General features: G+C 41.1%; 1 protein-coding gene and 1 long non-coding RNA gene across 8 annotated transcripts in view; one reads left to right on the top strand and one right to left on the bottom strand.

Annotated features, from left to right (window-relative positions):
• Positions 1 to 5320: 5320 nt before the first annotated feature.
• Positions 5321 to 14366, bottom strand: LOC111244705 (myosin heavy chain, muscle-like). 2 transcript variants are annotated; one of them, XM_086973974.1, is made up of 13 exons: positions 14346 to 14366; positions 13377 to 13793; positions 13028 to 13212; positions 11403 to 12837; positions 11031 to 11236; positions 10662 to 10779; positions 10005 to 10141; positions 9688 to 9815; positions 8467 to 9562; positions 8080 to 8158; positions 7661 to 7906; positions 6840 to 7538; positions 5321 to 6713 (listed from the first exon to the last, which is right to left on the bottom strand). In XM_086973974.1, the coding sequence occupies exons 2-13, from the start codon at positions 13704 to 13706 to the stop codon at positions 5583 to 5585; spliced, it is 5790 nt and encodes a 1929-aa protein (XP_086830100.1). In that variant the 5' UTR covers positions 13707 to 13793; positions 14346 to 14366; the 3' UTR covers positions 5321 to 5582. The 2 variants fall into 2 exon arrangements, with proteins under 2 accessions (XP_086830100.1, XP_022647816.2); XM_022792081.2 differs by having other exon boundaries at positions 13377 to 13797; positions 14346 to 14364.
• A 5322-nt stretch (positions 14367 to 19688) lies between these two features.
• Positions 19689 to 23605, top strand: part of LOC111243476 (uncharacterized) — a 32991-nt gene continuing 29074 nt past the window's right edge. For 4 of the 6 annotated variants that reach the window (XR_015317190.1, XR_002670490.2, XR_015317217.1 and 1 more), the window contains exon 1: positions 19689 to 19958. This is a non-coding gene — a long non-coding RNA (uncharacterized LOC111243476). The other 2 variants (XR_015317156.1, XR_015317135.1) reach the window with 2 other exon arrangements.

Raw genomic sequence — 23605 nt, 5'->3', positions numbered from 1 at the left:
ACTTCCTCTATTAGGAACTAGCTTATATATATATATATATAACATAAATAATTGTAGTTTTAAAACTGTCTATGGTATAGCGTAACTTAATTCTGATAAAGTAATGGAAATGTGTACTAAGTTTTTCTTTTGCCTTCAGTCATGGCCTTAATGATTAAAGGTATGCCACCAGTGTCCTTGCTAATATATCATCAAATGTACAGAAGTATACTTCTGCGTATTGCATAAATAATTGCGCTTAACATAATTGCATGAGAAACTGTGTTTAAATTCTATTAGACAGCACATAAAGTTAAAAAATTATAGCTATTATAGATATGATTAACCGTGTACTTCTATAAAAATCAAATAAAATGTACATATCAACGAAACAGACGTAGGCAAACGCCGTAAGTTGGCTGTAATTCACTATAAGTTTCTCTGACGTGGCATACTTCGTATTTATTCAAAAGGGAAATATATATATATATATATGAAAAAAATGAAGATCGTTATACTATGTTGCCTATTAGATAAATGGGAGCTTTTATTTAACCAGCAGTACCTGCGTAACAGGAATCATGCTTTAAGCATAACCCTATAACTTGAGAAGTGAGTATCTTTAGAATGGTATTGTGTCTTCGAACAAGCTTAATATTTCGCAACTCTTAAGTATTTTCTCTGTAGTTAAAAATAATCACAATTTATGGAATGGCGGGACTGAATACAGACACGTTGAGGTTTCTTGAAACATTGGGTTGGCATTTGATATTCAATGCCATTGAGGCTTTTTCCAGGCTGCTCGCATTTCTTTTGGACTGAGCTTGTGGCGAATTTCCCGACTAATATGCATCGTGCCACCACGCGGGTCTCGCTTAGCCATGTCAATAGAATGCATTGTGCGCTACATGTCTGACAAAAGGTCGGCTGTTAAGGGATTACGCAGCCGATTCAACTGGCCCATCGCGGCCGCTTCAAGACCCACCTGAAGTAGCGACTGTATCTGAATATTCTCGGTCCCTATGTCCCGTCTTTGCTGCGTTTGTCCACAAACATATGGTGCTGCTTCAAGGCTGTCTATTACATCGACTATATTCAAGCCTAATGTGCTTGTTCAACCAACCCGCTTATGCTCAACACGAGACTATGTGGGCACTAACCCAGGTTCACCGACTAGGTTACCCTTTCGGCTGCTTGAAACAGCAAAAATCATACTTTTATCACATTTAGTCGTCTTGGCCTTCCTCCTGCAAGCGACTTTGAGATATTCCTTCTATTGGTTACTTACCGATTTGTTCCCAGATATATGTTCAAGAAATAAACAAATAAGAATCTAATTTGAAGACAAATCGTAATGTTCAAGTTGATCTGTGACCCATATTACTCAATCCTTTTAGTTATACATTAGTGAGTGGGTATAGCAGGTCTACTACTTTCAAACAGTCCGTCTATACTGCGATAGGGAGACAGATTATACAATATCAAAAGTGCTATTTAGTCTCTCATAGAGCTTCGTCTATAGAGGTTTAGTTCTTGACTAAATACCGATATTTGCGGTATCGACTATTTACTGCAAACGCATCGTAGCAGAAATCACAGTATTACCCTACAGAAAAGCTAGTCAGTTTTATAATCGCTGACCCTTCTTATTCTTATTATTCCTTCCCTTCCTATTCTTATTATGATTATCATGTTTCGCACAATAACCCAACCAGACCAATGTCATTTGCTCCGAGATAATCTCATCAGTCATATTTAAATAGGTCATTATGGCGGCGCGTTAGTTCTGGTAGTGTTTAATACTCAGTATGTTATGACCACAAGAATGGCCCTCGATAGAATAGGCCAAATTCTCCTATCGCGCTACATTCTAGTAACAAATTAAGAAGATCCTTACTTTTTCGATAATCGAACTAAACAAATGACGGGCAAAATACAAAAGTCTCGCCAGCTCGCCCGACTGCGAAACATCTAGGCTACGTACATCTAGGCATTTGTTCGTTTCTTGCTTATGAAAGTCGCTTTGGAGTACATCTTCAAAAGAATCAATGCAACTACGGCGTAATGCCTCTGTCCCCAGACCAGCACAGTTGGTGCATTGTGCATGCACTGGCTGGCGTTGAGTCGGTAAAGAACAATTCGTGTGTCTATTATTGAAGCTAAGGTGTTTTCTATGCCTTCTCCCTGGTCTTTCTGGCCACATTCGATGGGCCCACTGACTATTGTACTGTCTCTAGGCCTAGTCAGTCGCGTAGTTTGCTTATAGACATCCTGCGACGAGCGAAAAACATCGAGTACCGGCGCTGTTCTAGTGCCATTTTTTCTTTCAGACGCCGGTAGTAGACAACGGTATAAGTCTTATCTAGCTAACTTCCTAGCAACCCATTCATAACGGCTCTCTTGGAAGTTTTTAAAAGCTGCTTAATATTCCAGTGCCGCTCTTCCTTTCTGTCTGTTTGTCTGTCGTTCTTTGCGGGAATATTTTGCCTATGGAGTATAATGGCTCGCGCGATTTGTGTTTCTCTGGCTAACCACGGACAGTAGTTAGTCCCTTGATTAAGGAGGTACGAGTCACTGCTGGTGATTGAATTGGCTTCTGGTGAGCCGAACGCGGACGGGGCCCTATCTTTTGAACCTACAAGCTGGAGAGCATATTAGCACAAGAAAGAGTCTTAAGCCTAATACTGCCCAGCTATTTACTAACAACGACAGATAGTGCATGATCTATTGCTGTTATCGGTGCTACCACAGTGGCTCCTATTACTGGCCGGTCGTCGAAGCTGGTCTTCACTCTGCAGCTGGCTTCCCCAGCCAACGATGACCACGCCAGCTACAGCTGGTCGTTCGTGCATATTATTTCAGTGGAGCCCTCGCTCAGCAACAGCGACTCATGGCAGAGACAAGGCGATGCAAGAACGACAATCTTTCTTCGCTGGTTATCTTCTCGTTGTTGTTGTGCGGTGGTGGCTGGCGCCATAGCTGAAGAATGGGGAAGAAGGCAGGAACTCGCTGTGTTTATCGAATAGGTCCCTTTGCAAACGTGTCGAACCTCTTTACAGACACACGCCTTATACATTTAAACAGTTCTTAGATATTTTTCTGAATGGACAGGAATGCGTGAGCAGCCAAAGCGAGTCACAAACAGGCACAGCAGGGATTTTCAAAGCACACAAGTGTGTGTGTTTTGAATTCATATAGTAGCCTAACAAGCTGGTTTAGGAAATTTACGATCACGAAGAATATGGAGACATTACAATGCTTGGATAACATTTTATAGCAGTGTCACCTTACCGGTACGTAAAATGTACTATAGGACTAAAACAAATGGAGAAAAAATAAAAAGGTCAAGCATTATGATGTTAGAAGCATTTGCGGCAAAGAAACAGTGGTTATAGCCGTTTTCTGTAGCTTCGAGATTTGTCTTTTACCTATTTTTATATGCTACAGCAAACATATTTTGTCAACATTTAAAAACATTGCTAATTTAATTAATTTTTGTTCTAGTTATGCCATCTACGACAAACAGTTGACCCAAAGAAGACGGTGAATTGCGGCAGAGAGCCTAGAAAAATTTTGACATTTATGCCACGATGTAACAACATAATAGTTATAACATTTCGCTGACAAAAAAGGCACCCTGGGATCGACTCCCAGACTTCAATGCAGATTTTTCAAATCGACACAGCTAAAGTTGAGGATTTATCCGATTCAAGCGACAGATTTCGGTGTGGTCCTGTGCCACATGTGATCTTCTCGGATCCAAATATACAAATTTAAAGCAGCTGTACTGTTTATATATATATATATATACATAAAGAGTACAGTTGCGTTTATATATATATAGTTTTTTTTTTCTTTTTTTTATATATTTTATATAGTTATTCATTAGAGAACAAATCAAAAGGAGCCATTAAAACGATGCATCGATCACATTTCTTCCCACGATTATATCCACCCCCACTACATGTTTCTCAGAGTCCTCATAAACATCAGCACCTCCGTCGTCGTCTTGTTTGTGCGTGACTTGTTAGCTGTCAAATAGGCTAGAATCGGTTGGCTAGATGAAAGCCTCAAGGCGTTGATAAATCTGTGTGCAATATATGCGTATCGTGGGTGGACCTAACATGATCTATGACTGCATTTAGTGGGCTACCTAGAGCGACGAGGTTCCGCTGCAACAGGTCTAGGTTTTATGCTCACAACCGTCTAATGTTTTCTTTTCCAGACTCTAACAGGCCTATCCTTCAGGCAAGACCGCCCGCCTACACACTCAAATCCACTGGCCATATTTCTTTAGCATTCTCTGAATGTATGGTACAATAACTGTCAAGTCATCACCCAAGACACGTGACCTACTCGAATCAAGGTGAAGGTCACGTGCTTCGACGGACCATTCTTCGTAGCCGTATTTATGATTTTTAATGTGAATGACCTTGACAGCTATTTCTGTAGAGTTTGAAAGGGTAATATTGTTGCAATTTTCAAGCTACGTTACGTTGAAATTAACAAAAGTCACCTCAACAGGTGTAATTTTCCTTCTTCTATTGCTACTTTTGTTCTAATCCCTGCTTTTTTTCTTGAAATAGTGATACAACAGGACATAGTTGCTTTGTTGAGCCTTAGAAAAGGCAAACTTTTGAACGTATAAGAGGTTACCTAATTCCCTTCTTCCATAATAATGTAATTTATAAGTGCTTTTGCAAAACTTCGGCACTAAACAAATATTCCAGCCTAACGTACTACTGTACTTCTTTTTATGAAGTTCGCAGGATAAATTTATAACGACAAGTCCTTCTTCTCTTAGAAAATGCTGTATATTTATATGCAAAATTGACCCATATATATATGCAGTGCGAAAACAGTTATTTATTTAAATATTTGATACTCTTTTTGTCCGTTACTTTATCATATTACAGAGAGATAATTCTCAATATAATGATACAGAGACTTAGTATGCATTTTCTAATTAAATCAATACTTTTTTTTTAAACATCTTACACGGATTTTACGTCTATCCTTAATTGAATTTCTACCATTTAAGTATCCGCAACTAGGAATTAATCTCCTATCCCGAATCAACGAATCAATAGCTTAATTTTATGTTAATTTAGTTGTTAACTGTTATACCTATTAGGTTGCTTGCAAGTGAAACGTTCTTATTTAGAAAATGTTTCAAGTCTATTCTATACAGAATTTCGGCTCTTTCTTTATCATGTTGTTCGCAACCTCAAAAAATCGTTTTTGTGACTTTTCGGCTAACGAGTTTTCATTTATCTTACTAAGCTTTAAACTTCCTATTATACTTTTTACTTATTAGCTTTGCAAAGAAGTTCACAGAAGGTTCTGTTCAACAAGTGATAGCGGTGAATGATATTTATTGGGTCACATTCTTTTTCTTTTAAAATGTCAATCGCTCGCTTCGTTCTGCAAACGCTGATAAGGGCAATATTGTGACACCGGGCCTGGCTAATTGTCGTCAGCGTTCGATATTATCGAAATAAAATAGGGTGATTGCCTCCCTTTGCCAGACCCGAATTACGCTCATGCCTTTTCTACAGCTAATATTATGTTGCGACAATTAAGCAGCATCGGTTTGGATTCATTTACTCGCGTGCCATGCTGACTGAGGAACGATTTTTGGCCCGGAGCTTGGCAACGGTCTGCTCGGCGAGATTGGCACGTTCATCAGCGTCTTCAAGTTCCTGCTGGGCTTTGCGATACTTGGCCAGATTCATAGCAGCGATCTCCTCAGCCTCCTCGATCTGTCGCTTATAAGTGCTGATCTTCTGCTGCAGCTTATCGACGAGCTCCTGCATACGTTCGTGGTTTTTGCGGTCTTCTTCGGCCTGGAACTGCAGCTCCTTAATTCTGCGTTCTCCCTTCCTGGCATTCTTGGCAGCATCGCCATGGCGGCGTTGCTCAGTTTCCAACTCAGACTCCAGCTGGCGGCACTTGTGCTCGAGCTTTTCAATGAGCTTCCTGCCTCCCTTAAGAGCAGCAGCCTCAGCCTCATCTAGACGGATCTGGAGATCCTTCATTTGAATTTCGAGAGCCTTGCGTATCTTCTCCTGAGAAGAAGCGTGCTCCTGTTCGGCGCGGAGCTCATCGGCTAGACGAGCAGCGTCAACCATGGCTTTCTTGGCCTTTTCCTCTGACGCCTTGCACTCATTAATCACCTCGTCAAGATCGGCCTGAAGAGCGGCCATCTCGTCTTCAAGCTTCCTCTTGACCATGCCAAGCGAAGCGTTGTTGGCAGCCAGTTCAGCGTGTTGCTCACGAAGCTCAATCAAATCGCCTTCTGTAGATCGGCGCCCTCGTTCAGACTGTTCCAGAAGCTGCTTAGTCTCTTCAATGGAGCCATGAAGCTGGTTGGCGCGACGTTCAGCATTGGCATACTGGTCACGAGCCTCATCACGGGCCTTCTGCTCATCTTCAATTTGTATCTGCATGTCCTTAATCGTCTGCTGGTACCTCTTGATGGTCTTTTGAGCCTCAGCATTGGCTTTGTTGGCTCCGTCAAGAGCGATCTCAAGCTCGTTTATATCGGATTCGAGTTTTTTCTTCAACCGGAGAGCCTCAGCGCGACCCTTGGCCTCAGCCTCAAGGGAAGCCTGCATAGAATCAAGGGCGCGTTGGTGGTTCTTGCGAGTATTTTCGAACTCCTCCTCCTTCTCTTGAATGCGGCGCTCGATCTCCTGACGTACCTGACTAAGCTCCAATTGAGCGCGAAGCACCTGGGAAAGAAAACACTTTTTAGAAAGACAACTAAAAAATTAGCAGTTTTCAAGTACTGACGTTTTGTTGACTCTTTGAATATTATAAAAATAAACTTTTTACGTGAAAAATTTGTACCAACCAACCTTATTTTCTTCTTGCTCGAGTGCAGCCTCAGCTTCTTCGAGGGCGTGTTGGAGCTCGTCTTTCTCCAACTCGAGCCTCTTGCGAGCCTTCTCGAGCTCATGAACAGATCTACCACCCTCACCAAGCTGGTCAAGGAGATCTTTGAGCTCGTCTTGGAGGTTCTTGTTCTCTCGCTTAGCAGCCTCGTAGTGTTCCTGGGACTCATCGTAGACAGCACGAAGCTTGAACACTTCGGTGGAATAGTTCCTACATTCCTTCTGAGAGGCATCCAGCTCGGCGGCGAGATCGTCGGTCTTTGCCTTCCATTCGGCAATGACCTTGTCGAATGATTTCTGCCTTTTTTCAAGCTGAGCAGTTAACTGCTGAGCGCGATCAACCTCGGCCTGCATATCGTCGATCTCTCCTTGCAGATGATTCTTCGTCTTCTCGAGGCCAGAACACTTCGCGTTAAGACCTTCAATCAGCTCCTCGGCGCTCTGTAATTTGATTTGCAGCTTCTTCCTAGATTCCTCCAGTTCTTCCAAACGAGCAAGACCTTCAGATTCGTATTTCGACCTCCAAAGTTGAGCTTCAGCATTGGCTTTGGACAGTTGTCGCTGCAGATCAGCTTTGGCTTCCTGCTCCTCCTCCAGAGTTTCGCGAATGTTGTCAAGGTCATGCTCGATATTACGGTACTTTCCGAGAATTGCGCAACGCTCCTAAAAATAACAGGTACACAATGAATATTACTATTCGCCTGCATCATATGACCATCCATAAATACGTTCGACTCAGCTAAACACATGCAGATTTAAGAAAATAATGCTTTTCCTATGCATACCCTATTCTCATCGTCAGCCGAGCGTTTAGCTTCCTCCGCCTGGCTGGCAAGGGCCGCCTTCTGCTTAGATAGCTGACTGATTTGACTTTCGGCTTCCTCGAGCTGACGCTGTAGCTCGGAGTTTTCCAGGGCCAACTTTTTCTTTGCGGCATCAAAATCATTTACCGTTCGATTCGATTCGTCAAGCTTGAACTGGATATCTTGCAGCTGTACTTCTAGCATCTTAACTTGGCGCTCGGCATTGGCCTAATGATCATACATGATAGACGTTATACACTGCCGTTTAAGTGTCAGCAATAGATATATGTATATAAAGGTTATCTTCTCCAGAACAAGATGTAAAATTTTTAACTAAAACGTACGTTTCACATAAGTTCAGAAACTGAACATAATGCGAGAATTAAATTGGCGTAATGTACCTGAAGCTTCAGTGCATGGTCCAGAGAGGACTGAGAATCTAACGCCTGGGCCTTGTATCCGGCGCAATCCTTTTCAAGCCTTGAAAAGAGAATATGATAAGGACGGGATCAAATGTGCAATTAGGATGACTGGGAAGGTTGGTCTTTTTTGTTGGCAAGTGCCCTGTAGTTACCACGAGATGGTGCGTTCAATAGTGCAGTAAGTCGTCTGTGACACCACTATTTTTTTTATTGTACGTTCTCGCATTGTCGATTGCGAGAATCTATTATCATCGACCTTAATCGTATGCTGGCTAAGTGCCTTGTCGAGCGTTTTAGGAAGATTTCTTTTAAATAGGTAAACTGCAGTAGGTATGCCAGGAAAATATAGTTACACCATTAACTTACTTGGCCTTGCTTTTGTTTAGGTTGTCGATTGAGTCGCTAAGTTCTGCTACAGTCGTGCTACTCTTCTGACGAAGGGCGGATACGATTTGCTCATGTTGGTTGTTGGCTTCCTCGAGATCTCGACGAAGTTTGCCGAGTTCAGCCTCACGGCGCTTGTTAAGCTCGATCTGAGCGGATGTTGCTCCACCAGCTTCCTCCAAGCGCTCCGAGAGCTGTTCAAGCTCTCGGGCGAGGTCGGCACGCTGCTTCTCGGCTTTGGAACGGGCCTGACGCTCGGCCTCAAGTTCTTCCTGAAGTTCCTCAATACGCTGCTGTAGTTCCTTGATCTGCCTCTGTAGTTTGCTGATCTGAAATTGCTCCTCTTCGAGCTTAGTTGCCAAAGCAGCGAGCTCCTTATCTTTACGCTGAATAGCATGCTCCATCTCTTTCTTGTTTTTTTCTAGATCTATGACCGCTTCTTGAGCAAGCTTGAGGTCGGCCTCAACCTTCCTCTTTGCTTTGTCAAGATCAGCACGTATCTTCTTCTCACGCTCAAGGGAATCCTCCAGCTCATCAAGGGTTTGCTCAAGTTTCGTTTTTACCTTGTTCAGATGATTAACCTTGTCTTCTTGGGCCTGCAGGTCTTCCATAGTCTTACCTCCTTGCTCTTGCAAGGCCTTCTTTTCCTTGTTCAACTTGGCAACAAGTTCTTCCTGATGTGCTATTTCGTCATTTAAATTACGAATCTGATGGTCCTTGGATTGCTTGTCCTGCTCGGCCTTTTGCAAAGAAAGCTGCAAATCTTCGATATCCTTCTTATGAGCGGAAATCTCGTTTTCAAGTTTCCTCTTGGATTGATTTAGTTTATTAGCATTATCCTCTTCCTTATGGAAGCGTTCCTCCATTTCGCGCAGCTGACGTTCGACTTCATTTTTTTGAGCTAGCGTCTTGTTAAGGCGCTGTTCTATATCACCGGCGCCTGTGCGCTCCGATTCAAGCTGCAAGAATAGCTCGTTTTTTTCTTGCAAAAGCTTAAGGTTCTGGGACTCGAGCTCCTTGCGCAGTTTTTCTTCTTTGGAGAATTTTTCTTGTTCCGCTCTAAGTTTCTCCTCCAAAGCTGTAAAAGTATATTGTAATCATTTGATTTGAAAAATGTATCCATGTGATTCCTCGAATACCTATACCTGCATCTTCTATAGACTATAATTAATTGCCTTTTTAATGCCTGACCACGTCGCCTACCTTTAAGCTCGTCCTCAGCCTTAGTCATGTTTAACAAAGGTTTAACCCTGACAAAAAGTTTCCACCATGCCCAATTGCGCATTTGAGCGAACTGACGAAGGTTTCTCTGTAAGACGCGCAGTGCGAGTCTGCAAGAAAAAATATGTGATATATTGGATATTAGTGAGTTTTTTACGTGCAATTTTGCACATTATTAAATTCTTACGCATGACAAGATGTCTTGTTGTATATTTGTGATGAAGTATTTTTTATTATAACTTGATGTATAAAAATGTATATATTATCGTTATAAAAATTAGAATAAAAAATCTACGTACCGTTGTTCCTTGAGCTTCTGGAAGTGTTTTTTGCAGAGGTACCACCGGCAGGCTGATTGAATCATCGTCATGATCTTAGCTAAACGTTCGTCGCGCATTTCCTCGAGACGACCGAGGACACCGGCACGGAAAAAGACCTACGAGGAACGTGTGTTTCATATTTATAAAAACTCAAACGCGGCATACGATCCAGATACAAGCATACCGTGAATCAACTGCGTGTGTATGAAATATCATTCATACTGAAAGGCATGCCATACGAGTAAAGGCTAAGACCTAAGACAGATGTTTAGCGAATTTAAAAACCGAAGGACAATACATGTTAGGTTTCTGTAATGAATTTAGGAGTTCTAGCTTGCAACTACTGTGTAGTTTTCATAGAGTATAAAGGAACAAAAGTAAGGCCAAGAACTATACCTAAAATGATAACCGAGCTCATGAAGTTATATTAGTGTTAAAACGTCCGATCACATTAGGCACAAAACACTAGAGCTCTCTGGTTGAGTGACTGCAAACGAAACAAAAATGATTTCGCTCTTAAAGGCCTTTTAATAAAAATGTTAGTGGTTTGCAAATTGTGGAAAATTCCGGAAAGATTGTACGTCATGGAAAAAAAATTTAAGAAAAGTAAAGGTCCTTTGTGCGTCGGCGTTCTACCTTGGTGCTGCCGAATCTGTACTCGTCCTTGTCAAGACCAATGTTAGAGATAACAGCGATTGAAGAATCCTTCGCCTCGGAGTGTTTCTTGGCCTCCTCAGCGGCAAGAATTGTATAACTGTGAATAGATAGTGACATACGGCAAGTTAATTTCCTACTTCAGTGAGAGGACAACGGAAGTCGTGTTTGTTGAGATTGACCCGCATGAAGCTAGACTCTTTCCCTCCAGCGGCATAGTTTGCTGGCGTCGCGTTGAGAGCAAGGATTTTATAACTGTAAAATAAACATTTCATTTCAACTTGCCAACATATGCGTCGTGAGGTGCAAACGAATATAATTACTATTCTTAGGACATAATGTTGGACTCACCGTTGACGGAAATCAGGATATACCATCCTGTTGGGAAAGCCTTTACGACAAATACGAATTCCCTCAAGCACACCGTTGCAAGTCAGTTGGTGCATAACGAGGTGGGCGTCAATGACACGAGGTTGCTTAAACTCGTTGGGGATAATGCAACGTACGAAGTGTGGATGCGTCGAATGTAGGGTGTGCATCAGCTTATTCAGTTGTTCCTGTTGATTCACACAATTGAGAACATGATATAATAAAGGTGCTGACAAACGATCCAACTATTAACATCATTTTGAAACATCGTACGCGAATAGCACCGCAATGCGACTCTTATAGACACTTCTTTTCTGATATGGTCGAACGTTTAAAATTCTTCGGTCAACTTACTCGATACAGTCCAGACACGGTTTGGAAACCAGACCCTTTCTTGCGGCCACCTTTGCCGCCACCCTCAGCCTTTGTGTCGCCGCCAAGTCCGGGATGGTCTTCAAATATAGTTTGCAACAACGGCAGATTGCCCTTTTTGAACTGATCGACGACGCAGTCGTTTAGAGGATCCTTATTCTTCTCAAGCCAGCCAGTGATAGAGTAGGATACGGTGCCGGCATAGTGGGCAATAGCAAAATGCGCAGGACCAATTTCCTTACTTTTCGGTGGCTTAGGCTTCTGGAACGGAGCCGACTTTCCAAGGTGGGTGCTGTTTAGCTTATCTTCAAAGGTCTTGTCGGTAGCCTTAGGAAACATTGACTCCTCTTCTAGGATAGACATAATACCCATGGGCTTTTCGATCAGTTCTATGCAAGCCTGCAGATCAAGGCCAAAGTCGATGAATACCCAGTCGATGCCTTCCCTTTTGTATTCTTCTTGCTCTAGTACGAACATGTGATGGTTGAAGAACTGTTGCAGTTTCTCATTGGTGAAATTGATGCAGAGCTGCTCGAAGCCGTTGTAGTCGAAAATCTCAAAACCGGCAATATCAAGTACACCGATGAAGTGTTTACGAGCCTGCTTGGTGTCAAGGGTATCATTACATTTGTTTACCAGAAATTTAAATGTGCGATCGAACATCGCCTTAGACAAAGCACCGATAGCAGAAATAACTTGAGTCTGATTCTGCCCCTTAGTCACCATTTCGGTACCGACCTTAATCCTGGGTTTTGTCAAGTTTTTGGCCAGTTCTACCGCATCAAGTCCAAGTAGCTTAGCAACATTTTCGCCTTCTTCCGTGCCGTCAACTTCAGCTTGCTCCTCGCGGGGTCTTTGCTTGAATTTCATAGTACCAAAATGCATAACAGCAGAAGTGATGCGGTACACACCCTCTTTCTCCTCAGGAGTGAAGCCTAGAATATCGAAAGCTTCATCGGTCAGGCTCATTTCCTCACCATCGTCGACATTAGGGATTTCCGTTTTACCCTGGGACACGTAGTAGTAATCATGGATGTTGTTTGAAAGGAGAAGTTTCTTTTTCAGTCCAGGGATTTTGCCAGACATCAACTGGTAGAAGATGTGGTAAGAACGCTCAAGAGGCTGCTGTGAAATGACACGAGCTTTCTCAAGCAGGTAGGTTTCGATATCAGCTCCAGCCAATTTTCCAGAGGGACCGAAATGTATGCGAATAAACTTTCCAAATCGTGAAGAATTGTCATTACGCACGGTCTTAGCATTTCCAAAAGCTTCAAGTACAGGATTAGTCTGCACAATCTGGTCTTCAAGCGATGGCTTGTTGCTGTCAGCTTCTGCCTTCCTATCACTTTTGCCAACGTTGGCGAAGTACGAGATTACTTTCTTCGTGTTTTCGGTCTTACCGGCTCCGGACTCACCGCTGTAGACAAACAAGGATGTAAGTAATGTAAAGGCATGCAAAAAGCCAAAAATACAGGTAAGCCTAAAACATTAAGGTTTAGATGTGGATCGGTTCGGAACTTAGTCAATTATCATGCATATATATTGAATTACAGTTCGACATTATTCAGGCAAGTTGTGAATTTCCATATATGTATATATATACTAACGTAATAAGCATAGACTGATCTTCATTGTCCGTGAGCATGTGCATGTAAGCGCCATCCGAAATAGCGAATACATGGGGTGGCACTTCAGTCCTCCTCTTGCCCTTGTAGATCATGACTACACGAGGGGTATAGATGGGGAACCTCTTGTATGGGTTGATGGCGACGCAGAAGAGACCCGAGTACGTCTAGTGAACGCCAAATATACTTAGTTTTAAACCACGGATGACAAATTCAAACTAAAAATTAGCCTCCTTGTTTTTTTTTTAATTTGTTTCTTTTTTTTGTTATCTTTCTCCAGATCTCTCTCTAACCCTATGGTTCTTTATATTAGGGCACCTTCAATACTCACATAAATTAAGTTAGCGTAGTAGCGTTCTCTCAGATTGTGAAGTACAGACGCGTCGTTGAGATATGTCAAATTAGACATGTCCTCGCACTTCTCGTACTTAGGGGGATTGACTTGCTGAAGCTGGTCCTTTTTAAAAGTTTTTTTGCCTCCGGGGGTGTCGACGACGGCTTTGTCACCCTCCATCGAGTCAATCGTGCCAAGAATAAAGCCCTCCTTCTCATCGGGGACCCAAGTCATTTTTTTGCCATCATACGGTTTCGTAGCGTCCTTTCTCTTCATCTCCGCAGAGACGTAGAGAAATTCAGTAGGATCAGGGTCTTGAGCGGCCATTTTGTCTTTTTAGTGCCCGCTAACTCGTTTGATCACAATGAAAAACAGGAACACAAAAAGAAGTGATTGCGCCTGAGAGTTAGTGGCCTACCTGTAAAAAATCAGCGTTATTATATCCGTAATTTGGACTGATGACAAGATAGCGTCATTATGGTTATATATTCAGATTATATAGGTGCATACGAACAATGTTCTAAGCAGTGTTGTCAAAACGAGATATCAACATTTGATTTTGCATTACATTGGAAAGGAGCGATCGTATTGTACTCCCATAAGTGGTGCGCGGTGGATACGTGGTAAAATAAAATCCAGTATCTCGTTGGTTTCAGATCATAATGAACATTCTCTTAGCTCACAAATTCAAGAAGGCTCTCGTTGATATTAACTAGGGGAGCTGGAACTTCAGCCATCTTTGGGTCTAGCAATTTCAGATGAACGAAAAGTCGAAAATCTGGTTATTTATGTACTTGAACAGGTACTTCCAATGACCGCTGCACACAAACTTCACTTAAGAAACTATCATTTTCGTATATCCATTGGCTGTGGGAACTGCAAGGAACCTTAAGAGGTATTGCAGGAGGCTGTTTATTGAATGGGACTCACGATCGAAAACGGATCAAAGTAACGCAAAACACTTACGCTGCCAAGCCAGCACTCTGACCCCGCACATGGCGTCACAGACTTTTATATCTGCCACCACAATTCCTGACCACTGAGTAAAAGAGGCAAGTGGAAAGGTCTGACCCAGCTCGTAGGGTTCTTGAGTGGTGCGTCGGCGGGCGCCAGAGTTATGATGCGTCTTTTCCGGACCTGCTTTTACCTTGGTTAAGCAGAGTTGAGTACTATTGGCAACTCAACCTCTCATAGCAAGACGTAGCACTGACGTGCCGGTGCGGATGGATATAGAACGCTAGCCATTGGACGGAAGCATTTCAAGAGCCCGTGTGGCGGCGGTGGGGGCGGTCGGTCGATCGGTACTCAGGCAGTGACGCAGCTCTGCCAGGGCCCGTGACGCCCAAGCCTGCTAAAGGATACGTCGGGATCTCATTCGTCTTAGCTATGTTAGCTATATCAACCATTAGGAAACGAACAATCAGCTTAGTTCCTGTTGAAACATGAACATTTGTCCCAGAGGTCTGTATTAAACACCTATAGAACCGCAGTAAAGCATGACTACAGTTTGCAACACTTTTGCTGCTTATTTTCAACGATAATGTTACCTAGTAAAAAGAGCATTATCCTACAGAGATTCCCGATTTCAGAGATGCGTCATTTAGTACACGATCTCGTTCTTACTAGTTTTTATCTCCGACAGGAGCATACTATATGGAGATTCTGTGCCATTTCCAAAAATCAAACCATGGGGCTAAAGTTCTTTGAGTTTTTTGTTGAGTTACAATTACATTGTACTTGACATGGAATATCTCCACCCCGTTGCAGTGACATCCATCACTTTGCCACGGCTTTTTCTAATGGAACAGACGGTGGCATCGTTGTTTGCATTACGACGGCCTATCTGGTTCTACCCAGACATCCAACAGGCACTGACCAGTGTGTTGAAACCCGCTGAGTCCCCGAGTACGAGCTAACGAGCACAATAATCGTCTCGTTCCCATTGCATCTGCTCAGTGTAATTTGCCTGTAGTGGTTATTGATCAGAGCTGTTCAATAAATAGTTTTAGGACATCCTACACTTGATAACATGAATGTGCCAATTCAACAGTGTGCATCAACCCCCGGCACACTTTGCTTCGTGCGTTAGTAATCTTGCTATACGATAGGAATTTGAAATGTAGACAGCTCATGAGGCGTATATCATAATAGTTCGGTGTGGCGGTATGTTGCTGACCCTTTCTGTATTGTGGTACATTTAGTAGAAGTTTTAATGAAAACTTTTTTAAAAGTTGTATTTTTGCCAATGACGTTACCCCAGAATAAATGATGACTGAAACCAATGTGTTCTTTAGAAGGTACGCGAGCTTAGATGCATCTGCTAAGGTCCGGTTTGTTGCCACGAGTTCCTTCAGTACCGTTTAGACCTGCTTTATGTTAATGACTCGTACATCTCTCTGTGTACAGCCACTTAAACGATATACAATATTCTTACATTCTTGTCGTTTACTCGAACTCAGACGCCGATATAGCAAAATAATACACTAGCATGCATTAAACTTGTCGCCTAATTTCGAGGACTCCTATCCGCGAACTGTTGAAGAAGTGAATGCGCTTCAGACCTTATCTTGTTCTCCAGTTGGTGCATATTTTCTTAATGTTGGGATAAGCCACACCTTTTTTGCTCTAACTTAAATCGGTATTAAAATATATATTTGTACTTTTTTGTTACCCAAGGTGGTTTCACTTAGCGCCTTCGGCAGGTGTTACTAGCGAAGATTAAGAACGCGACCGAGTGAAAAGGTCAAACAGGTTCGCAAAGGGTTCAGGTCACGTTTAAAGGCAATGTGCTTATAGACGGAGAAATGTTCTCAAGAGGCGCCTCCCACGCAAGCCATGCAGTGTTAAAGAAGTCTTCGTCGCTATGTATCAACATAAAAATCTTTTGCACATGACTCATTTACAAACGACTGTTATTCTGGTGTTTTATCGCTAATTTACGAAACGATTGGATGACTGTTATGATTGCCGAGTTATTGAATTGGTTTTTGGCCAAACTGGCTTTTTGCCTAGAAGGTGGAGGAGGCCGATAAAAGAATGGCTAACACCGAACCGGGAAAACATCACTATGCGCCAACCTTGGGTTTGTTGATTGCTGGCGATAAACACGCGTGGTGCGATACAAGTTTAACAATATAGGTTGCTTTCCATTTGATGTGTTTATCTCTGCTTGTGGTTCATTGAGTTTTTGCTATTGTTCTGGCCTGTAGTAGTTGTAGTGTTCCTCTGTAGTTTTAGGGCACGCCCGACGTTTAGCCTGGTTCGCTGGCATCGGTAGAACGCGCGGCTTAGGAGTGTATTCTCGTATCGACCCACAGTGCCTTCGCCTACCATAGTCGCCTGTTACTGCTACTGCTGTTCCTCCCTTGGCTGTCTAACTGAGTGACTCCTGTTGTTTGTTGCAGACAAGAGCTGAGTTGTGTCCTGCTTGGTTCTACCACCGACATTTCAAAAAGTAAAAACAACATCACCAGCAATCTCATCTCCTATTTCTTCGTCAAGTATTGCCACCATCGTCACGCAATAAGCAGCGGTTCCACTACCAGTGCCATGAACGGTCACTAGTAGTAAATCGCTAGCTGAAAAGGCAATCATAGCCGGGCCTGCAAGTGTATTTAGGAAGTCAGGAAGGGTCCGTGTCCGAGCAAGTCGGAGAAGTCAGGTTAGGGAAACCGGACTATATGTGTTTCTATTTTGGGGCAGTGATAGGCCATGAGAACCTGTGACGGAAAGCCGACACAGGCTGCGCGGAGCAGTCGCAGCGAAGGGCCAAACCCTTGGAAGTCATCTATAGCTGGTCTTAAGCGAAGCTATTTGTGTCGCCCTTTCCTGAGTGTGGAGTAGAGTGTATGGAGGCGGTGGCGACGAAGGCGGTGGGCATAGGTACAGGTTCTCGCTAATGGTGTTACACGCGGTCGTGTGTTCTTTACCCAGCAGCCTAATGGATGTCGCCGTTATAACTACTGCTTCGAGCAGGGTTTCACTCCCGGATAGTACTTGGCTTACTGTTTCACCAGCGCGGTTTGGCTTTTTGTCTAGCCTGTGCTGGCGCTCATGTATCTCTCAGCCTAGGAGATCCTTGTCTCGGTAGCCCGTTCTGCAATCTAGAGACTAATGCTGACGACGACGGCTTTACGACCGATGTCTTTTTCCTCTATGGTGTACCAGTCAGTTGAGGAAAGCCACCACACCAAAGCACACACGCGTTTTGCACGAAAATGTCTCCTTCAGCCAGTAGCCTTCTACGCGCTGACTAGGTCCAGCAAACATCCGACCCTATAGCCTGCCTATCGCTTACTTGCTAGACCTGTGTGCAGCTCTGTGACTGCACACGTCTGCATCTTCGATGACTTTACATCCTTCTGCTTTACTTTCGGAAGGAGTACCGGGTGTAGGTCTTGTCGCGGCGGGTTACGAACGCCACATATAAACACGCATACCTAACAGACAAACAGCGAGCTGGAAGGAAAGAATCAACATGACAAAGGAAAGCTAAAATTAGGAAAAAGCTTGAAAGTGAATATGGCTCTCTCCATGAGTAGCCCAACAAAATACAACGCAACTCCTTTGACCAGTGCATTTTGTCAAGGATGTGAGCGACGCGTTAGCAATGCCATCATCGTCGGCAGCAAGAAGCACTAAAGATGTCGTGATGCAACGGTTGAATATATCCGCTGTATTCTGACTACAGGCAGACGTTTCTCTGTTTTTATATTGTAATCCTTGTTTCATCATTAATGGTGTAATACCTAATCTTGGTGCAGTTGATGCCTAGAGGCAGAAAAGAAATCAACATTTGTGTAAATGACTAAATTTGAAGGAAAGCTCCGAAACTTAAGTGTAGTTCACAAAGAAGCGACAATATTTCCAATTCAAGTTGAACTTAGCTTTTGCAACAATTTTGTCATTTTATTGTAGACTCATATCGGACAGCTGAGTATATCAATTCAAAACTATTCGGTATTTTTTATCTGAGAGCTTAACTGATAAAGTAAGCGTAGATAATGTGGCAGCTGAAAAAAGAAGAAGACAGATTTTTCCCATAGGTACCGTATTTCTCTATCTAATCTGATAGGGCTGGTAAGCTCTGGTAGATAGGTCGATTTCGGCGTGTCTTGAATAGTGATACAAGTGCGAGTATTATGCATAGGTAAAACATGAGCTGGGGACAGCATTATGTGGATAGGCACATAGATCCTTATTTGTTTTTTCTATTTGCTTTTGTTTATTTGTTTTGTTTATTCTTCTCAATGTAATCCGCATATCACTGCAATATTGCTACAGTCAAAATACTGCATCTATACAAAAGGTATATGATTATTTATAAAAAAAATAAATTCATTTATTTTATTTACAAATTTAAGGAGTTTACCTACTTTTATAGGTTTTCCTCCAAAAAAGAGTATTATTTTGAACATTATAAAATATTTTAGTAATAATATCTGTATAAGAAGCTATATTTATATTAATTATTTTAGCTATAGTTTATTTTCTAAAGTAATTAATTATATGGTTAAAGAAAAAAAACTTTAGGATTAATATAGTATTATTATTAATCATACCTTTGTTTTGAATACTTACTTCAATTTGTTAATTAAAGCTTCAAGTTCAAGTTAATTAAAGCTATGTATTTTTTAATCTTAATAATGGTAAATTTACACAATTATATAATGCGATAAATGTTTTCTTGTAATCATGAAGATATTGGTGCAATTTATTTTATTTTTAGAATCTGATCTGGTACAGCTTTATTAATAATATTGATCCGTATTGAATTAGGTCAACCGGGACCTTTTATTGCTGATGATCAAATATATAATACTATTGCTACATCTCTATTCGTATATGATTTTTTTTATAGCTATAATTTGTGGATTCGGAAATTGATTCATTCTTTTGATAATTTCTGAAACTCTGGTTTGATTTATATGAGGCAAACATCGCAAGTGATTTCGTTGATTAAATAGTAACAAGCTAATGTGCCAATAAGAATAGTAATTCTAATTAATGTAATTAAATTTTATAATAAATAATATAAAGGAGTTTAAATGGCCACACATATCCGTTGAGTTGCGGAACACGAATTCCGTCGTTCTTCCAGAATCGGATAAGGAGCTCTCTGGCATATGTTCAGCCCACAATAGTCCCATACCTGTCGAGTTTTACGTCTGGTGTCACCATGGGACATTTCATCAGAAGGCTGGCTCCCACAATGAGATGAAATGGGTCTATGCCCTGGCTTAAATCCACACGGCCGCGTGTTTCGAAGAGCAGCATGCCCGCTCCCACACCCTTTCGTCCTCGATGGCCGATTGCTATCAAAGTAGATTTACAATAGCGATTATTTTTACCTGTACACATTTATAGCAGTCATATTCATACCGTTTACGTCACTGCACTGTGTACTGGGTTGAAGTCACTTGGTAGCGCGCTAATAGTAGAAATGACCGAGTGTGTCACAAACATCTATACAAAAACACTACTATACCGTTTAGAAATAGCTATGGATAGAAGATATCTGAAAACATCTGTGGAGAAACTGTTCTCGATCGAGTGTCGCTAGATCTACCGAACTTAAGGGTAAGTATTTTTGCTTTTGCTAGTAAAATTGTTTCCGAATCGCTCAACGTAATTGGAACGTCGGCAATTACTTGGACGAAAATGGCTTGAGTGCTAATTTAAAGCTCAAACAAGTTACGAATAATCGGAATAAAATAAATATGCCATTTTTTTTGCCCTCAAAGAGATGTCACGCAATTGATAGTCAGATGCTTCGTTGCAAACGGAGGCTAACAGACTATAGTCGGCAAAATAGAATTTCAAGATAGACCTTCTACACCAGGGTTTCTTGAACAATTCCTTCAACAACAACAACAGTAAACTTAGTTGTTGATGTAAGCGTCAGGCTGAAATTACCTCTAACTGGTAATATAGTGGTTTCGCTTTGATTTTTCCATTTCTTGGTCTGAAATTGATTGATTTATCGTGAGTTATTGATCTAAGTTACATACCATCTCTACTGTAGATAGGGCTTATGTATGACATTTATGGCCAGGCTATATTATTGAGTCATGTAAAATGGCCTAGTTGTTGTGTCATCGCTCCTCATACATACCAAGTCTGAACAGGTAAATTAGATCGATATTGCCTAAGTCTATATTTTTTTGGCGCCAGGGAAATTTTAAGGGTTCAAACTCAAATATGTTTTTTATGTTACTACAGAAGCTCTGAGGCAGATTTGGTAAATAAAAGAATGATACGGCCAAACAATTTCGACAAAATGTCGGCTTTTCATTGAAATCTCATCAAACATTGCACAAAACTACTATTCGAATTATTTTGATTAGATGACAACGCTGCCAAAACGATAGGGTAACATGGTACCCATGGTAACATCAACGTGTTTCATTACAACGCCTTTTTGCCTATTTTCCTAATTTTATATGGATTTTAAGGTTCATATCAGTTATACACTAACAAATTCTAACTTCGATTTTAAATGTAACCATACTAATCACAGTATATTTTATCAGTCGTTGATTGCTACGAAAACCTTTATTAAATGTTTTTTTTTTTTTTTTGCTTGAATTGTATAGACAACAAATGTATTTCTTAGTTTATTCGTAGCATTTTAATTATACTCAGGATAAATATAATACTCATTCAACAAACTAACTCAATTGCTTCAGCTTAAAGGCCGAGTAAGTCGTTGTCGGTCGCAGATAGATTGTGTCGCTTCAGGTAAGCAAAAATTCCCACGAGACATACAATAGTTGACCGGAGGCACGTCACCATTGCTTTCTCTCTGACAGCCTTCCGTCCTAATCGACCTTGCAAGGAAACGCCGCACTATTCTAGTTTGCGATGGTAAGCAGAGCTTGCCTTTTTCCCCATTACTGCTGCATCGGCTTAAATATTACTCCATCAATGCATAGCAAGCCACCCAAACTATCTATGAATGTTCGCACGCACAACCATGTATGCTATCTCAAAGGCTAGCGTGCCGTTGTCCCTACCACTAGTCGTGCTTTAAAAGAAGTGAGTTAAGTACGTTGACAAGCGTAGCGACGACCGTTCTGAATAACTAGATAGAACCAGATTGTGTAGATATAGCAAGATGTCATAGACATAATCCACCTCTTGAAGGCGATAGTTTCCACGTAGGCTTATACGATAGTACTCGGTATATTTCGCCAAGGAGAACTCTTTATCTGGACAGGTAACGTATATCTTGATAGATACAATATTTTTAAGTGCTTAAATACAAAACATTTCTTTCCTTACTGAATGTCAGCCGTATCTTTTACGACGTAGCCTGGTACGGTTACTTAGTGGTTCCTCAAAGGCCAGGAGTTCAATACAAGACATTTGTACGGATAAAGGTTTGCCAGGTTTTTTGTTTTTCCAGTTGCTCACATTTTCACTAAAGCGTAGAAATCTGTTTAGGTTAAGACTTAAGCCTAACCCATTTCCTATGTTTCCAAGTTTAGTAAGTAAACAGGTTACCCCTGTACTGTCATAAAAAAAGTAGTTTCGATACAGGAGCGATGAGGATATGGTAAGCTTTCTGTAAAAACCCGAAAGAAATGTTTACTAGATAGTTATTGCTCATATCATAACTACGACATAAATAAGAAACCGGTTGTCGTCATGGAGGTAGTCAAAAACAGGATAACAAGCATCGGAATCCCTATTGCTAACTTTTTACTAATTAAAACATAAGTTAGCTTCTGTGGACTGTGTCGACATATCTGGGTTTATAGACTACTGCGTAACTAACTTTTTGTCTACTTTTTGTTTAAACTATTTGACTAATACAGAGAACAGTTATACACTTTTAGAGTAACTTAAGCTTAATTGAAAACAGTCATCTGACCTACAAGGTGATACGTTTAGTTTTTCGAGATAAAACGTGCGCTCGTTTTCGAGCAAATTGGTAGCTGACAAATTATATGGCCAGTTTAGAAGCGCACTATTTCCCAATCTTGGACATGGACGGCCGGTATCAAAATCAAACTTACAATTACGGGCTCTTTTAACGGTCAACCTTTAGAGTGGATTTTCAGCAGACATTCAACGATGTTTGCACATTATTTAAGTTTCTAGTTAGTTAATATTTATTAAGTGTAAATATTGTCATTTTACTTGTTCACAAGTGCGCATATAAAATACGTGTATTCACAAAATGTTCTCTGGGATTTAAGACAACTATATGGTTTGCAAAACTAAGAGCTGAACGTTAATATAATCCTTAAAATTACGAAGGATACAAGTTAAGCCGTTTACTTATTCAATGGGAGTCAAAATCGTGTTATTATCTTGAGTCAATATGTTTTTCACCTGACAATACGTAAATGAAGTCATTTGCGGTGTAGACATCATTCGTGACCTCTAGTTTTCTGCGCCTTCATATGTTCCAAACAATGGTATATTGACAGGTAATAATAATACTAATAAACAAAATACATACACAGCTAGTTAACTGCTATGTTATTTTATTTACGAATAAATAAAGGTCAGATCAGTGTAGAATTTTAAAAAAGTGCTTAATAAATGCGTTTGGCCCAGCAGTTAAACCTATTTGAACTCCATATTGCCGTTTCCCTTAGAGAATGTCACCGATTGAGTGTCAGTGTTCAGTGAAATCTTTCTTTCGTCAAAATGACAGTCGCTAAGCCGCTTCAGCAATTGGCCAACATGAAGTGCAAAAGTCTGTCCCTAGATCTTCTGTTGCAAGTTTATCTTCTTGAAGAAAGCTATGTTCGCCTCCATTGAAGCAGCTTCGAAGATTATTATTATTAAACAGTTATGTGCCATACAGTTTATATATATAATCAAATTTTAATAATTATATTGAAAATGTCAAATTCAAGGTTCCACTGCATATAAAAGAAAAACCTGTTTACGGTAAAAGAAAATAACTTCTAGCTGGCTCTAGCCTGTGATTGCTATTCAACTACAATGCTACTCTTTGCTTTAAATTTACGATTTACTTCTCATATCTATGCTTACCTTGCTGATGTAACAGCGTAGTAGGTGAAGCCAGTTTAAGGCTCTTAACTTAAAGTAAAAAACTAGGCGCGTCATTACGTTACTCATAACATTTATATTAGGTAGTATAAATCCATATACTTGAACACCCAATTTATTAAAATATATTGCAGCTCCACAATGAACTTACGTGGCCCCTATATTTGGGGAAAAAATTGCGAATTAGCCAATATATT

This window comes from Varroa destructor, unplaced genomic scaffold (genome assembly GCF_002443255.2).
Source record: "Varroa destructor unplaced genomic scaffold, Vdes_3.0 BEIS01000001.1, whole genome shotgun sequence".
In the NCBI taxonomy this organism is placed as follows: domain Eukaryota; kingdom Metazoa; phylum Arthropoda; class Arachnida; order Mesostigmata; family Varroidae; genus Varroa; species Varroa destructor.
This window is presented reverse-complemented; position numbering and strand designations above follow the sequence as displayed.

What these genes read in the sequence shown, in the direction of transcription:
- LOC111244705 (XM_086973974.1), bottom strand. Translation starts at nt 13,706, where the DNA reads ATGGCCGCTCAAGACCCTGATCCTACTGAATTTCTCTACGTCTCTGCG. An exon ending in ACTACGCTAACTTAATTTAT is followed by an intron (nt 13,213 to 13,376) that starts GTGAGTATTGAA and finishes GGCGTTCACTAG; the next exon opens with ACGTACTCGGGTCTCTTCTG. An exon ending in CCGTGTCTGGACTGTATCGA is followed by an intron (nt 11,237 to 11,402) that starts GTAAGTTGACCG and finishes GTGAATCAACAG; the next exon opens with GAACAACTGAATAAGCTGAT.